Here is an 18666-nt window from a genome sequence, read left to right as displayed (position 1 = left end):
TATGAATTTGTGGATATCCATCAACCATTTCGTATGATATGTTACGAGATATATGTTACGAATTGCATTAAGTACAAATGGCTAGGGTTCGGGGAAGGGTTTTAAGGTTGGGATTAAGGTAAGGGTTAGCTAACATGCTAAGTAGTTGCAAAGTAACTAAAAAGGAGTAAGTAGTTGCAAAGTTGCTAATTAGCTCAAATACAAAAGTTCTCCATGAGATTCGAACACACAACCTTTACTTAATTTGGTTGCTGGACATATGCTTATATGCCTAACCAACCACACTAACCATCCATGTTTTAGTTATTGCCTGTTTTTGCCTGTAACCTGTTATGTAACCATACTAAACTTAACATACCATAATAATTTGAATGCTCCAGATTTGAGTTTACTATTTTACGTCTAGTCTATGAGACCAGTCTGTAAGATTACAAGTGTTTATATAATACACTGATATGCAGGCAAGTTTAAGAGGATCATTTAATTGCATAATGACAAAAATCACTGATTTGTTCTTCCGGGTATGACAAAAACAACTGTGGACATCAATGGATGCTGCTGATGGGAGAACAGATTATAATGGAGCAAATGGAATGGCATTCCATTCCCTCCATTGTATTTGATATCTTCACGATTGTCTGATCCCTCCTGATGACCCAGTTGGACGCGACAGGTCCACCAGGAGGGATCAGACAATGAAGTTGGAAGTCCCACCCAGTTTACTTAATTTTTATGGTGGAAGCCCTCAGTGGCGCTGCCCATGCTAATGTAACAGTATAACTTTAGACCTTCCCCATACCCGGGCGCGAACCAGGGACCCTCTGCACACATCGACAACAGTCATCCACGAAGCATCGTTACCCATCGCTCCACAAAAGCCGCGGCCCTTGCAGAGCAACGGCTTTTTCTGGATGCAACGTGACCAAAGTGGCTGTCCATGTTTACCACTGATTACAGCATAGATACATTGCAGCAATTGGAATCTTTTAGTTTTGATTCATTTTACTTTGCATCATTTTCACTTTGCATTCCTCATTGAGCTTTACAACAAACAATATTTGCATACCCATGACATAAAACAAACCATTAGCCTACAATAAATATGACTTTGAGCCAGTGTTACACTTTGCACCTTTTATTACAGCACTATACAGAACAGTCAGTCTCTATACAAAAATAACAATTGGTTTACAACTTCACCAGAAAAAAAGAATAAAACAAAAAAAACATGCAATATATCATTTTTACTGTACATTTTGAGTTGAATTACTCACACCGCTTATACAGAAACGTTTACATCATTCCCTTAAAAAGGTTTTTACAGAGGTTATGCTGCCTTAAAAATGCTTATTGGAAACTCATATTTCTGAACTTCTGACAGCATTATACCCCATAGAATAATAAGTGTTTCCTGACCATTTGACCTGACGATTCCAAGTTGGGTCATCAGTCATCCTCAGCTTGAGGCTGATGCCATTCTCCATGCCTAGGACTGCACATAACATGCCCTCAGGATCAAACAGTCACCACCCAGTGTTCTTTCAGCAAATATAACGTGTGCCTCCATGTTCTATACATACATATATCCCCAAAGGGACCACATATTTTTCCCATAGACATTTTGGGGAAAGAGGACAAACGTGTGTATATCATCTTTTATGATAAATGGAACTCAGGCTTGTATTCCCAGCACCACAAAAAAGACAGTTTGGTGGTGTGCATGTTAAAGACTATTGGGAGTCATCTCGTGAAAGAGCTTCTGTCCTGACACCATCACCTCTATCTAGTAACACTGGGAACAGTGCGACTGTGCGTTTGCGATTCTCCATAGAGGTTGAATGTCACAGACCGCGATGCTGCGATCAGTTCTTTGGGGATCATGTAATCTGATGTTCCCCATAGTTCAATGTGGGATGTTAGCAGCCTTTCCTCTCCTCTGCTCCATCTCTTCCTACTGCTGCTCACACCACTGAGGTAGATGTGCTCCTGTAGAGTTGAAGAGTCAGGGGAGGAGGATGCAGTGCTTCAAGTGCTGGTGAAGCCTACTGGAGATCAACAGGGTAGCTGGTACCCCCTTTCCTCTACCCTTCCACATCAGGGACTAGTTGCTGGTCTGCCTCTGGGCCTTGTTGCTACCCCCCGGTGTGAGGTCCTCACTGCTACGCTTCACGGCAGCATGTCCTCTGCCTGAATAAAAAAAACACATGATATTGTTCCCTATTAAATTGGTTATGGGTGTCTGCTTTGACTCTTCTAACTTCCACCCACGACCCACATATCTGAGATGGATGAATTCACAGTTCAATCTTGATGTAGATGAGATGGGCAGATAACATGCAGGTTAAAGGACAAGTTCAATTTGGTAAAAAAAATAAGTTAATTTGTCCTTTAACCCTACTCTTTGGAAAATTCAGGTTTTGCTGGGGTAAGGACAGCCAAGGAACCGAGGAGGATGGAGAGGGTCTTTACCTGCTTGAGCGACTGCCTCATGCTGGATTTCTTCAGGGGAGGTCCCCACACCATTTCCACCATTGTTAGGATTAGCAGGCACTGTCGCGAGCAGCCCTGTGAAGTGGGGACAAAAGAAGAGTTGTGCAGTCAGTCTACCACACCCCCATAGATAACAATTGATAATGATAATATAAAAGACAACAAAGTCACTGTATCGGCAAAGAAATCTCAGAACAGGCATACTGATCTACGATCAGGTCCGCCCTCCCCATGATGATTTAAAAAGGCAAAACTGATCCTAGATCAGTATGCCTATTCTGAGACACTTTGAATAGCTGAATAGCTTATCATTGAAATCATTTGAGTAAGTACCAGAAAATGGCTGATTCTAAGCGGATTTTCAGGCTATTAGCTGTAGTTTCAGCAGGTTGTGCTCGGTGCTCACCCAGACCGCGGTAGCAGGAGAGCTGTTGGTAGATCTGCGTCATCCTCTGGATGTTGAGGCGGCTAGCCTCGGTGTGGTGCACCATGGGCTTGGGGTAATGCATGCCGATCACGCACTTGGCTGCCTTCTGCACGCTCTCGGGCGCGTTCCAGGGGTCGAAGATGTACTTGGCTGGGAAGGCCTTCAGTATGGGCAGATAGCGCCTGGAAGAACCAAACAGAGAAATTACATTGTTTAAAAAAAAAGAACCACGGTGACACTTCTTCTGCAATGAACAATCGAGAAACAAATGTACATTTCTAGTGGGTACAACATGGACATTTAACCAAGACTCTATGAAGTGTTTTGAGGTGACATCGTGGTCTAGCAGTTTGTCATGGTATTCTGCATGTCCTACATGTCACAAGCATGGTGAAATAAAGCACTGAGGTCTATTACTATGAGAGTACTTCAAAAGGAAAACAACTTGTGTACCACACTGGCTAAATATAGTGGAGGGCTGGACAACTGGGTGTAGGGAGGGTCTTCTCACCGTATGTAGTCTCCGTTTGGGTCCGTCCTCCTGCCGAAGCCCACAGGGCAGTAGCAGTGGAAAAACTGCTGGAAGAAGGAGCTGCACGAGAGCCACATCCAGCTGCCTGCGTTCACACTCCAGTCTGCATCCAGGAGCAGCTCCTCAAATACCTGACAGGTAAATAAACACACACACGGTCAGATATCACAGTCATACATTTTCTACCTACTTGTCACTTCGTCTCCCCGCTCCCTCTAACATCCCCTTCCCCCAGTATCTACCTTCATGCCCTCCTCCCAGCTGATCCACAGGTCTCCTCTAGTGAGAAAGCAGGCAACAGCATGTCTGGCCAGGTGGTGGATCCAGCCCTCCAGTCTCAGCTGGGTCATGATGGCGTCAATCCAGGGGAACCCTGTCCTCCCCTCGGCCCACTTGGCCAGCGCTTCTGGGTTGCGGTCCCAGGGGATCTGCACACACACCGGATTGCCCTCCATTTTGTCGAAGCGGGGGTTGTTGGTGGCTGTGGTGTAGAAGAACTCGCGCCACAACAGCTGGCCATAGAGCGAGAGGGGCGGTGAGCTGTTTTTCTTCACCTTCCTGTAGAGGTCAGTGAGTTTGAAGTAAAAGAGGCGACAGGAGAGGCAGCCGAAGCGGAGGTAGGGGCTGAGGCCTGTGGGGCTGGCCAGCAGGGAGGTGGCGTTCATCCTGGGACGCTCAAAGTTGGCCACCCATGCCTGGAACACAGAAGGTTACTGTTTGGGTCACAGTGCAACACACTGACAAGGAGTTCAGAAAATAAAGTCAACAAGGTCGTTTTTTTTGGAGGGGGGTTGAATTGACTGAATTGAAATGGAATTGACCCCAACCCTAGTACTGTGTGTCCACCACACTGGCTCAGTAGTGCTGGGATATAAAGAAGGGACTACTCCTCACCTTTCTCTCCAGGTGCCTCTCCAGGCGAGTGAGGGCCTCCGTCTCTCCCCCTGGCCATACTGCTGTAGCCAGGCCTTCGGTCTCAAAGCCAAGCTCCTCCAGGGAGGGCACGGCAAACTTGTCGTCATGGTCATCACTGATGGGCGTGGCACACTTCCTCATGACCTCAGCAGTGATGATCTCAGCGGGTGATTCCACGGCATCCATGTGACTGATGAGTGCCTGGAAACGCTTGTAGGTGAGAGGGGACTGGCCTCCGTTTAGCTCGATGATCCTAAAGAGACACATGGACAGACATGGAGGTATTTAGTGCATCACGTAACACTAGCATCATGGTATTGTTCATGAATATGTTTCTAATACATCATGTTTGCGTATTTGCACAACTTGATCACTTGGGTTGTATTTTCACAATATCTACTGTGTGTGTGCGTGTGCGTGTGTGTACGCGTGTTTAACTATTCTTGTGGGGACCAGAAGAATAGTCAATGAACAAAAACTTGACCAACTGGGGACATTTTGTTAGTCCCCACGAGGTCAAATGCTATTTCTAGGGGGTTTAGGGTTAAGGTTAGGATTAGAATTACGTCAATGGTTAGTTTTAGGGTTAGGAGCTAGAGTTATGTTTAGGGTTAGGAGCTAGAGTTATGTTTAGGGTTAGGTTTTTGGGTTAAGGTAAGAGTACAGGGTTAGGGTTAGGAGCTAGAGTTATGTTTAGGGTTAGGTTTTTGGGTTAAGGTAAGAGTACAGGGTTAGGGTTAGGAGCTAGAGTTATGTTTAGGGTTAGGTTTTTGGGTTAAGGTAAGAGTACAGGGTTAGGGTTAGGGGTTCTGGAAAATATAATTTTGAATGGGACTGAATTGTGTGTCTCCACAAGATTAGCTGTACAAGACTGTGTGTGTGTCACTCACTTGTCCAGGTCATAGAGAGTGTGGGAGACTTTGACAGTAACTTCCACACCGGCCTCGCTGGCCAGCTTCTGGATGGCGGCGTCACGTTCCTTGCCGAAGGGCTCAGAGTCGTACTCATAAGACAGCTGGCTGGTCTGCCATTCCTGGGAAGCAGAGAGAGAGGGGAACAAGGTCACTCAACATGATAAATAGGGGACCTTTACCGTTGTAAATAGAGATAGTGGATGTCACAGAAAGGCCTTCATAGAAAATAACATTGATTCCAATGGAAAACAAATACTTTCACATATACACTGAATATACAAAATATCAATAATCACCTTCCTAATATTGAGTTGTGGACCCTCCCACTCACTGTATCAGCATATCTGATAAAGTGGATTTACGGTATAGTTACTGTGACAGTGCTTCTATGGGGCATACTGTATTTCTATGTGACATAGCCTAATGTATTTCGATGAGTTATAGGATACATGAACAGTACCGTAAGTGTATGTATGGTACAGTAGTGTAATGGGTTTACTACAGTAAAGTAAGTATGACTGTTGACTATACCTGGAACAGCCTAGGGAAGACATCAGTAGGCTGGCCCCGGATGACAAACAGACGGGAGTTGAGCTTGCGGAGGCTGGCGTCTAGGTCCTCTAGACATTGTAGTAAGAACCTGGAATCAAACAGAGGGGATGATCAATCAAGTGATTGTATATCAGAGAGTAAATAGTTTTAGGCATTGATTTAGTTAAATACAGTAAATTAATGGGTACTGAAGTGCATTGGGTATTTCTCCTCAGGAAAACAACAGGTCATGGTATTTCAGTTGAATGATGATCCAAAAGCTACATTAGTGACTGAAAAAATGATCCATGTTTCATATGATCCATCATGTGAGGCATGTTGTATCATAGGTCTTCATGTCAAAGGCCTTGGCTTCTTCAAAATGATAATAGCTTGAACCGGAAAGATCAGAGGGCTGGTGGAGAGGAAGTACAAACATGCGATGCTACTTTTACATTTACATTTAAGTCATTTAGCAGACGCTCTTATCCAGAGCGACTTACAAATTGGTGCATTCACCTTATGACATCCAGTGGAACAGTCACTTTACAATAGTGCATCTAAATCTTAAAGGGGCGGGGGGGGAGGGTTAGTTCTCTCAGTTCGTCATATTATTCAGAATGATTTAGCCTTTCGAACAATGCCCCCCTGAACAACAAGTCAATCAGTTAGGCTAGAAGATGTTAGATGAATATTCCCTCAATCAGTTTCTCTCATAAACACTCAAACAAACAGATGACAATATAGGCTAGGCTAAGAATGAAAGAAAACATTCCACCACCAAAATGATTCATACCCTCGCAGTTGACCTACATACATAGGCCTACTCTTCTGTCTGCTGGTATAAAACTGGCCTAATTGGCATACCATTTAAAAAACCAAGTGGAAACATCCAGTGGACAATCATGACCGAATGGAACTTACATTCCATTACCTTAACAATAAGGTCACTAACATCCCAGCCTTGTAGTACACTTCAGCTCACAGCAAAGTAGTTCAACAAAATGACAGCTGCTTGCCTCCCTCAACAGGAAAATCACAGCTAGTGCAACAAGGCCTCATAAGAATGGGAGTATACATTCCCGAGTAAGCGAACACAAAGTCTTGTATCAACATTTAAAGAACATCTCTGGCTAACAGTATTTCTCCGCCGAGGTAAACTAGCATACTTTGGTATAAGCCTGGGCCCCTGGGGCAGGACTTCTGGACTGACCCTCTACAACAGTCCTCGGCTCGACCTTCCCCATTCTGCTACATAGGCAGTGTTGATAACAACACAGTGGTCCTCTATAGCTTAGTTGGTAGAGCATGGCACTTGCAATGCAAAGATAGTGGGTTTGATTCCCAGGACAACCTGTTCATAAAATGGATGCACGCATGACTAAGTTGCTTTGGTTAAAAGTGTCTGCTAAATGGCATATATTAGTGTCGTCATTGTGTTATGCAGCCAATACATTTGCCTACTGTTTGATATGACAACATGGATATCAACCAAGTTAAGAGAGTGCGACTGACATCCTGTTCTGTGTTAGGTGACTAACTTCCCCTAGGGTGGCATCCCATCACCCGGCCTATACCCTCAACTGAGAATGGTGTCCTCCTGTTGTGTTTTTCAATTCACACTTCAGTAAATGCTGTCTGGGGCTTGTCACCAGCTGTACTCTACTTGGAACTCTTATGAAACATGTTGGGTGGTTAGCAGCAGCACTGCAGGGAGGTTTTAAAATGTGATATCTGAAAGAGTAGTGTAGCCTATGACAACTAGTGGCCCTACATGAAATATCATCTTCATGCATACACTTGAACAGTGGGATAATGCAAGGTGACCACAAAGCGAACATAACACAATATTGAAAGGTTGGAAACTGAATTTAAAATAGATGCTATGGGGCTCAGGGTCAGCGTTATGGACGGGCCTTAGTGGACCTGGCCTGCCCTACCTCCTTGCCAGTCAAAATCAAATATTTGTATATTATTTATTTGCAGAGCCGGTGCCAGAACGCACCAGATGGACACGCATTTGATTTCTATAGGCAGGCCTGTTTTTTCCACGGGACCTCCTGTGTGCAATGGGTGTTCTAATAAAGACCATAGGCAACTCGTGAGTTTCAAGTTTGAGGAAGCTTACAATTTATCCTACCAATCTAAGTGGCAGTTATGATCATTTGTTATATGCGCATTTTCGTGGTAAACAGTTTCATTTTAATAACGTTTTAGTTTCTCAAAATAATTGTCACATGGTTAATCATAAAAATGCAAGATCACCAGCCTTTGCCATATGGACACATTGGTACACCGTGATCCATGGGCGGCTAAAGAAATGAGCACATGGAAGTCAGAGATAGCCTATAGGCCAATGCAGCAGTAGGCCTATAACTTCCATTGTCAACTAAGTAAAATACATAGGCCTAAAGCCGACAAATACATTAAAATATATATATATATATTTTAAATATCCTGATGGAAATTCAGGTTCTTTCAATCGCATGAATCACTACTCCGCCTGTCTGCCTCCCTTTTTATCTGACTTGACATATCATTAGTGAAGTGCAACATTGTATCAACTCAGAAGGTTGGCAAGCTGTTCCCTCAACCTTACCAGGACAGAGAAACCACATAGATGCTCAATGTTCACACGGAGCATTACAAACAAAATATGATTTTATTTTACAAAACTCCTAAATGGTGACATAAATATGACATAAACCAAAACTTGTTTGACACAAGTGTAGCAGGTTGTGAACTCCACTCCCAGAATGAGAACGATAAGTGACTAATACAGAAATTAATGTACCAAATGACAGGAATTTACTGTACATTTTCTAGGCCTAATGGTTACTAGGTCTAATGGGGAATTGATTAAAAATAATAAACAATCAAAGGGCAAACAATTCACACACAATGAAACAATGAATGTGCAAGAATTGGCAGGAAACATAGGAGCACATTCTGGAGAGCTGAGTGCATGCAATCTGGAGAGCTGAGTACATGCAATCTGGAGAGTTGAGTACATGCAATCTGGAGAGCTGAGTACATGCAATCTGGAGAGCTGAGTACATGAATCTGGAGAGCTGAGTGCATGCAATCTGGAGAGCTGAGTACATGCAATCTGGAGAGCTGAGTACATGAATCTGGAGAGCTGAGTGCATGCAATCTGGAGAGCTGAGTGCATGCAATCTGGAGAGCTGAGTGCATGCAATCTGGAGAGCTGAGTGCATGCAATCTGGAGAGCTGAGTACATGCAATCTGGAGAGCTGAGTACATGCTATCTGGAGAGCTGAGTACATGCAATCTGGAGAGCTGAGTACATGAATCTGGAGAGCTGAGTGCATGCAATCTGGAGAGCGGAGTGCATGCAATCTGGAGAGCTGAGTACATGTAATCTGGAGAGCTGAGTGCATGCACTCAGCTCTCCAGAATGCATGTACTCAGCTCTCCAGAATGTATGTACTCAGCTCTCCAGAATGTATGTACTCAGCTCTCCAGATTACATGTACTCAGCTCTCCAGATTACATGTACTCAGCTCTCCAGATTACATGTACTCAGCTCTCCAGATTGCATGCACTCAGCTCTCCAGAATGCATGCACTCAGCTCTCCAGAATGCATGCACTCAGCTCTCCAGAATCTGGAGCTCTCCAGAATGTATGCAATCTGGAGAGCTGAGAGCATGCAATCTGGAGAGCTGAGTGCATGCATTCTGGAGAGCTGAGTGCATGCAATCTGGAGAGCTGAGTGCATGCATTTTGGAGAGCTTAGTGCATGCATTCTGGAGAGCTGAGTGCATGCAATCTGGAGAGCTGAGTGCATGCAATCTGGAGAGCTAAGTGCATGCAATCTGGAGAGCTGAGTGCATGCATTCTGGAGAGCTGAGTGCATGCATTCTGGAGAGCTGAGTGCATGCATTCTGGAGAGCTGAGTGCATGTATTCTGGAGAGCTGAGTGCATGCGTTCTGGAGAGCTCAGTGCATGCATTCTGGAGAGCTGAGTGCATGCAATCTGGAGAGCTGAGTACATGAATCTGGAGAGCTGAGTACATGAATCTGGAGAGCTGAGTGCATGAATCTGGAGAGCTGAGTGCATGCAATCTGGAGAGCTGAGTACATGCAATCTGGAGAGCTGAGTACATGAATCTGGAGAGCTGAGTACATGCAATCTGGAGAGCTGAGTGCATGCAATCTGGAGAGCTGAGTGCATGCAATCTGGAGAGCTGAGTACATGCAATCTGGAGAGCTGAGTACATGCTATCTGGAGAGCTGAGTACATGCAATCTGGAGAGCTGAGTACATGAATCTGGAGAGCTGAGTGCATGCAATCTGGAGAGCGGAGTGCATGCAATCTGGAGAGCTGAGTACATGTAATCTGGAGAGCTGAGTACATACATTCTGGAGAGCTGAGTACATGCATTCTGGAGAGCTGAGTGCATGCAATCTGGAGAGCTGAGAGCATGCAATCTGGAGAGCTGAGTGCATGCATTCTGGAGAGCTGAGTGCATGCAATCTGGAGAGCTGAGTGCATGCAATCTGGAGAGCTGAGTGCATGCAATCTGGAGAGCTGAGTGCATGCAATCTGGAGAACTGAGTGCATGCAATCTGGAGAGCTGAGTGCATGCATTCTGGAGAGCTGAGTGCATGCATTCTGGAGAGCTGAGTACATGCATTCTGGAGAGCTGAGCGCATGCATTCTGGAGAGCTGAGCGCATGCATTCTGGAGAGCTGAGGACATGCATTCTGGAGAGCTGAGGACATGCATTCTGGAGAGCTGAGCGCATGCAATCTGGAGAGCTGAGCGCATGCATTCTGGAGAGCTGAGCGCATGCATTCTGGAGAGCTGAGTGCATCCATTCTGGAGAGCTGAGTGCATGCATTCTGGAGTGCTGAGTGCATGCGTTCTGGAGAGCTCAGTGCATGCATTCTGGAGAGCTGAGTGCATGCATTCTGGAGAGCTGAGTACATGCATTCTGGAGAGCTGAGTACATGCATTCTGTAGAGCTGAGTCAATGCATTCTGGAGAGCTGAGTGCATGCATTCTGGAGAGCTGAGTGCATGCATTCTGGAGAAAGACGCCCATATCTTTGACACACACACATCCCATTCTTGTCTCAACCTTTTAAATTATACTCAAGTCATTATCTTTACACATTTGAGATGCTTTTCACTGACAGCCTCAACTCAATAATCAGTTAGGCCTATTGCCACACGCTCTGCCCAAATTGTTGGCTTCCCAAATAGGCATAAGCACTTGTGATTTGAAACAATCCACAGCAACAAAAAAATGTAAGAAGCTAATGATCCTCTGTGGCTAAGCCAAGCTTCATGGTAAAGTATTTTGACTGATTTTATTTAGACTGGAGTAATTATATAATTTTGGCAAAACATAAATTTACTTTAGGGGAAGCCAGCATCCGAACAGTGCACCTGCCAACTTACCATTCTAATTCACAATTGGCTGAAACCAGAGTTCTATGACGAGACGCTCATGTCTCTGCTTAACAATGTGAGTCATTGTCCCAACGGCGGGAATACAGGTGACAAGCTTAGGTCTGCATATTATGACCATAGAAACACATTGGGCTAATTCAGGATAGATTTTGGAGCTTCGCCTCTTCCTCTGCTGAAACTAGCGAGCGAAACAGTGCCGCTTGGTCTTACTACAAGCATTTCGCCACACCTGCAAATAACATCTGCTAAATATGTGTATGCAACCAATACAATTTGATTTTACTATATGTATCCCATGCATCTGATGCTGTCTGGACAGAAAAACGTATGACATGCCATACTCTTTTTGTCCAGACAGCATCAGATACATGGTCTACACCTACGGCGACAGAGGGGCGTTGTTTCGTTCGCTCTGATGATTTATCTGAGGTTGATGGATCTCTTTCTGTCGGTGCACATTTAGGTCAAATAAAAAAAGCCAGGTTGATGATGACGTTGTTTCGAGTCACCCAGAATGAGTAGACGCTCGAGCAGGGACGATGACTACTACTTTACTAGTTAATAATGAGTTATTAGCCCAGGTATAGATAATGTGTAGTCAGCAATGTGGGAGTGGTTGCTTTCTACAAGAGCACAAAATGTGGACATTTCTAGACATCTTTGAAAAGTGTGTCGGATAAAATAGATTTTTTTGTCTTAAAGGGCCAATGTTGTATTTGGGGTGGCAGGGTAGCCTAGTGGTTAGAGTGTTGGACTAGTAACTGGAAGGTTGCAAGTTCAAACCCCCTAGCTGACAATGTTCAAATCTGTCGTTCTGCCCCTGAACAGGCAGTTAACCCACTGTTCCTAGGCCGTCATTGAAAATAAGAATTTGTTCTTAACTGACTTGCCTGGTTAAAGGTAAAATAAATAAAATATATTTTTTTGTTGCTAAGTAGCCAATAGGCAGTAGCATAATGTGTCATTCTCTGTAATAATGGTATGGGAATAATAATGCATTTTGTTTTGTAAAGTGGTTTCTTGCATCAAACACAACATTTACATAAGTATTCAGACCCTTTGCTATGAGACTCAAAATTGAGCTCATGTGCATCCTGTTTCCATTGATCATCCTTGAGATGTTTCTACAACTTGATTGGGTTCCACCTGTGGTAAATTCAATTGATTGGACATGATTTGGAAAGGTACACACCTGTCTATATAAAAATGTCCCACAGATGACAATGACTGTCAGAGCAAAAACCAAGCCATGAGGTCGAAGGAATTGTCCGGAGAACTCAAGAGACATGATTGTGTCGAGGCACATATCTGGGGAAGGGTACCAAAAAATGTCTGCAGCTTTGAAGGTCCCCAAGAACACAGTTGTCTCCATTATTCTTAAATTGAAGACGTTTGGAACAACCAAGACTCATCCTATAGCTGGCCACCTGTCCAAACTGAGCAATTGGGGGAGAAGGGCCTTGGTCAGGGAGGTGACCAAGTACCCGATGGTCACTCTGACAGAGCTCCAGAGTTCCTCTGTGGAGAAGGGAGAACCTTCCCAAAGGACAACCATCTCTGCAACACTCTACCAATCAGGCCTTTATGGTAGAGTTGCCAGACAAAAGTCACTCATCTGTAAAAAGCACATGACAGCCCGCTTGGAGTTTGCCAAAAGGCACCTAAAGACTCTCAGACCATGAGAAACAAGATTCTCTGGTTTGATGAAACCAAGATTGAACTCTTTGGCCTGAATGCCAAGCGTCACGTCTGGAGGAAACCTGCCACAATCCCTACGGTGAAGCATGGTGGTGGCAGCATCATGCTCTGGGGATGTTTTTCAGCAGCAGGGACTGGGAGACTAGTCAGGATAAAGGCAAAGATGAACAGAGCAAAGTACAGAGAGATCCTTGATGAAACCTGCTCCAGAGCGCTCAGGATCTCAGGCAGGGGCGAAGGTTCACCTTGCAACAGGACAACGACCTTAAGCACACAGCCAAGACAACGCAGGAGTGGCTTCGGGACATGTCTTTGAATGTCATTGAGTGGCCGAGCCAGAGCCCAGACTTAAATCCGACCGGACAGTTCTGAAGAAACCTGAAAAAAGCTGTGCAGCATCGCTCTCCATCCAACCTGACAGAGCTTGAGAGGATCTGCAGAGAAGAATTGGAGAAACTCCCAACTACAGGTCTGCCAAGCTTGTAACGTCATACCATGAAGACTCGAGGGTGTAATCACTGCCAAGGTACATCAACAATGTACTGAGTAAAGGGTCTGAATACTTGTGATATTTGCGTTAATTTTTTTATAAATTAGTAAAACTTGTAGAAACCTGTTTTTGCTTTGTCATTATGGTGTACTGTGCGTAGATTTATTTTCACTATTTATCTAGCACTCTTGGTACTTCTAATGATGTTTAGGCTACTGATGTTGTTTTCATCATTTAACCACGCATCTTGCTGACCGTGCATCTTGGAGGTTGGGGTATTATTCTTTTTTTGTCATTATAAAAAGAAGCTCATTCCGCGTTCCGTCACATATCCTTTCTGTTTCATAGTTGTAAAAAAGACACTCCACATATTTTTGATTGAACACTGGAATGTGTTTTAACATGCATCTTACAGTTACAGAAACTGATTCATGCTTTTGTATTATTATTTGAAGAAAATATTTTTCTAATATTACCCAAGTTATTCATAAACACAACCAAATTATTATTTTTGCAATACCATATATGAAATGTATTAATTACATTGTTAGAATGTTTCAGTCAGAATAACTGGTCATTAGCTCGAGGTCCAGCGATTCTATTTTAAACATGTTTTACTGTGTAGCGCATGCACACATAGGAGGTCCCATGAAAAAACACGTACCCCCTTATGGAAATCAAATCCCGTCCAAGTGATTCATTCTGGAGGCGGCCCTGATGATCAGATGAAGCAAACCATTCAGAAAAATATATAGTAACAGAAACAATGTCTATGACTAAAATGTGCATACATTTGAATGAATATTTCTGGCGTTGTTACAATTGTCTAATGGTAACGGTTTATGTCCTCTGGACAGCGCACTCCGACTGCAGGTCAAACAAACGCTCTCCAGACGAAGCCTCTAAAGGGCTGGCTAGGCTAACTCCTGTCTAAGCTTCAGTTGTTCCATTGACCTGGAGCAGATTACACACACACACACACACGGAACTTTACATTGACTAGGCCTATTTATAAACTGGGTGGTTCAAGCGCTTAATAACGATTGGCTGACAGACATGGTATATCGAAACGTATACCACGGGTATGACAAAACATATCTTTTTACTGCTCTAATTAAGTTGGTAATCAGTTTATACTTGGCCAATATGCCACAGCTAAGGGGTGTTTCCAGGCACTCCGCGTGGCGTTGTGCGTAAGAATAGCCCTTAGCTGTGGTATATTGGCCATATAGCACACCCCTTGGGCCTTATTGCTTAAATATACACTATATACAGTAGCAGTCAAAGTTTTGGACACACCCACTCATTCAAGGGTTTTTCTTAATTGTTTACTATTTTCTACATTGTAGAATAATAGTGAAGACATCAAAACTATGAAATAACACATATGGAATTATGTATTAACCACAAGTGTTAAACAAATCAAAAAAGTTTTTATATTTGAGATTCTTCAACGTAGCCACCCTTTTCCTTGATGACAGCTTTGCACACTCTTGGTATTCTCTCAACCAGCTTCATGAGGTAGTCCACTACCTGTAATGCAATAAACAGGTGTGCCTTGTTAAAAGTTAATTTGTGGAATTTCTTTCCTCCTTAATGCGTTTGAGCCAATCAGTTGTGTTGTTACAAGGTAGGGGTGATATACAGAAGATAGCCCTATTTGGTAAAAGACCAAGTCCATATTATGGCAAGAACAGCTCAAATAAGCAAAGAGAAACAACAGTACATCATTACTTTGAGACATGAAAGTCAGTCAGCGTGGAAAATGTCAAGTTTCTTCAAGTGCAGTCGCAAAAACCATCAAGCTCTTTAATGAAACAGGCTCTCATGAGGAACGCCACAGGAATTGAAGATCCAGAGTTACCTCTGCTGCAGAGGATAAGTTCATTAGAGTCACCAACCTTAGAAAATGCAGCCCAGATAAATGCTTCAGAGATCAAGTAACAGACACATCTCAACATCAACTGAGGAGACTGCGTGAATCAGGCCTTCATGGTCAAATTGCTGCAAAGAAACCACTACTAAAGGACACCAAGAAGAAGAGACTTGCTTGGGCCAACAAACACTTGCATTGGACATTAGATCGGTGGAAATCTGTCCTTTAGTCTGATGAGAGCAGGTGAACGGATGATCTCTGCATGTGTATTTCCCACCGTGAAGCACAGAGGCGGTGTGATGGTACTTTACTGATGACATGGTCTTTGATTTATTTAGAATTCAAGGCACACTTAACCAGCATGGCTACCACAGTATTCTGTAGCGATATGCCATCCCATCTGGTTTGCGCTTAGTTGGCCTATCATTTGCTTTTCAACAGGACAATGACCCAACACACCTTCAGGCTGTGTAAGTGCTATTTGACCAAGAAGGAGAGAGATAGAGTGCTGCATCAGATGACCTGGCCTCCACAAGCACCTGACCTCAACCCAAGTGAGATGGTTTGGGATGAGTTGGACCGCAGAGTGAAGGAAAAGCAGCCAACAAGTGCTCAGCATATGTGGGAACTCCTTCAAGACTGTTGGAAAAGCATTGCAGGTGAAGCTGGTTGAGAGAATGCCAAGAGTGTGCAAAGCTGTCGTCAAGGCAAAGGGTGGCTACTTTGAAGAATCTCAAATATAAAGTCTATTTTTATTTGACACTTTTTTTGGTTACTACATGATTCCATGTGTTATTTCATTATTTTGATATCTTCACTATTATTCTACAATGTAGAAAATAGTAAAAATAAAGAATAACACTTGAATGAGTAGGTGTGTCCAAACTTTTGACTGGTACTGTAGGTCAGAGCTGCATAGGTCAGAGCTGCGAGGAGAGCAGAGTGCCATAACCACCCTAATGACACAGTGCCCCCTTTCCCCTACTAAGCCCTGCCTTCCAGGGTAACTTACATCATTGTTACTGCTACACATGTTCTCAAACCTGCAGAAATGTACTCTCCTGAACACGTTTCAATGAAGAACACATCACAACGCTCACCATTGTTATGGTCCTAGAAATGGAGTTTCCCACATACAGGGTATGTTTTCTACATGTCATTCTCCCTTTCGCTTCTTTAAACCGAGTATGCTATTCTCCCCTTCTCTTTATGCTTGAAATTAAAGTTGTCATAAGTGTCCAAACTAAAGCAACATAGTATCTGGGCTAAATGGAAGGGAATTCAAGGTCAAGCAGTTATTGCAACAGTCATTGGTCCCCTGGAATGCCATCGGTTCCATTTTTGCACATAGTTGTTTAACTCAATTTACTGTAGGCTAATAATTTTCTCAGTATTTTTTAGCCATTTGCAGTCAATGTACTATAATTGTGTACATAAGTGTGGTGCTTTTAGGGATGCCCTTCTTTCTTGCCTAGGGGCACACACACTGATGTCATTCATAACCACTAGGCCCTACTTTTAAAATGTACTATAACTGTTTGCATGCACTGCATAACAATATCCTATTCCGTGTGGTGCTTCTAGGGATGCCCTACTTTACTGCCTAGGTGGCACACCAAACACATTCATGTCATTCATAACTAAATATTTCTGAATGCAAGATGTGCGACCTACATCTGTGTTTGGTGTGAGTGCAACACAATGTGAGGTGGCAAAACAAAGAAAACGTCCTTGCCTCCACCTGCTGATGCCCACGTTGGAGGACCCTGCAAACCAGGGGTCTAGGATGTAAACACATCGAAGCGTGTCAGCTCCCCGGATAGACTCCTTCAGCGAGGGGTTGTCGTGGAGCCGCAGGCCCTTCCTGAACCAGTGGATCGTGTTGCCGACCATTTCACTTGCTGTCCCTTCTTGTTATGTACACGAGTCTTCTTTGATACCGCAGCGTTGACCACAAAACACTCACGAATTAAAACAATATCCCTCGCCTACCCAAAATGTGTTTCGGTTCTGTCGCCTTGCTGGTTTTATAATGTAGAGCTAATAAAGTTATCTAATCTTGTTCCATCAACTTGTCCATTGTGATGAGTTCGCTGTTGCCGCATTGATTTGGTGGCCTCTGAGGTCTCGATCGCATCAACTTTGTATAGAGAGCATTAAATGTAAGGCATTGTTAATATTTGATAACTATTTTCAACACGAAAGTAAAAATAACACTTAAATGATGTTCGACCTGCTATCTTGCTTGATTTCCTATAGCAGTTGGAAAAAAAGGAATTATTGCGTTGAGTCGTAGCGAGTGAATTAAAATAGGCCGATAGCAATATCTTGCTAGAACGTTTTGATTAGAAATTTGTGTTCCAATATCATTCGAATGTATTCCAATAAGCAATTGTAATATTCTTCGTTTTCAGACGGCATTGTCAACCACAAAAATAATAATATATTTTGCCAACATCTCCACCCACAGAGGTACGAGGATGGAGATGGACGAATCTGATTGGTCAATGTCACCAGTTATGTAAGGCTCGCTCGCTCAGGTTTCTGTGGTGTGTTTACATTGGCTTACTTCTGGCTATTTTGTGTTTTTTCCACAAAGGCATAATTTTTAGTTACTATCCTAGCAACGCAATGTTTTATGTTAAATCAGTTATTTACAGTCTACTTTAAACACCATAGTTTGAATATTGAGTTTATTTTGTAGGTTGTTGGCAAAAGTGTTTGCTGTCTGCCCGCGTCATGACTAGTTGCGCAGGACCCGGATAAGCACGTGTACTATACTAAGGCAAGGCAAACAAATATGACACAATGTGTTGGTAGGCCTAGTGGGCAGCCTATCACAATCACAAGCCTACGCATGTGATGCATCGCATATAGTCTACTCTTTATTACGTGTTGTCGTGAGACTATGTATGTACCTATATGTATTTACGTTAAAATGCTATCATTTCAAAATTGATTTCAACCAAATAACACCTATTCTAGCCTAGATATTAGCTCTACCAATGCAGAATTTCAGATGTGATCAAATTTAAATCAAAAACCTCTGCAAGGTAAACACCATCTTTGAGATGAATCTAATAACCAAACCCTATTGTATTATGGCCTACACTTTAATTACATTGTCCTGAAGCATGCGGTAAGGGGAACATCATATTGTGGGTGATGGTGACCGTGATACTGTAGTTAGTAGTTTGTATTCATGAGACAAGGGATGGGTGGGTAGTTGGGTGAGGAAACATGCAGTTTGAATATCTAGACACTAGATGGCAACATGCAATCACTATATAGGTATAGTATAGTGGATGATATAGGCTACGTTTATCAAGGAAAGGTTCAGAGACATGGCTGTG

General features: G+C 43.3%; 1 protein-coding gene across 2 annotated transcripts; it reads right to left on the bottom strand.

Moving 5' to 3' along the window:
- Positions 1–1119: 1119 nt before the first annotated feature.
- On the bottom strand, positions 1120–17794 carry LOC124034971 (cryptochrome-1-like). 2 transcript variants are annotated; one of them, XM_046348372.1, is made up of 10 exons: positions 17049–17794; positions 14102–14151; positions 5810–5918; positions 5255–5397; positions 4344–4617; positions 3692–4144; positions 3429–3580; positions 2897–3099; positions 2470–2565; positions 1120–2187 (listed from the first exon to the last, which is right to left on the bottom strand). In XM_046348372.1, exons 1-10 carry the CDS (start codon positions 17109–17111, stop codon positions 2102–2104), a joined length of 1629 nt encoding a protein of 542 aa, XP_046204328.1. In that variant the 5' UTR covers positions 17112–17794; the 3' UTR covers positions 1120–2101. The 2 variants fall into 2 exon arrangements, with proteins under 2 accessions (XP_046204328.1, XP_046204321.1); XM_046348365.1 differs by lacking the exon at positions 14102–14151.
- Positions 17795–18666: the final 872 nt, after the last annotated feature.

This window comes from Oncorhynchus gorbuscha, linkage group LG01, assembly GCF_021184085.1.
Source record: "Oncorhynchus gorbuscha isolate QuinsamMale2020 ecotype Even-year linkage group LG01, OgorEven_v1.0, whole genome shotgun sequence".
Lineage (NCBI taxonomy): Eukaryota > Metazoa > Chordata > Actinopteri > Salmoniformes > Salmonidae > Oncorhynchus > Oncorhynchus gorbuscha.
This window is presented reverse-complemented; position numbering and strand designations above follow the sequence as displayed.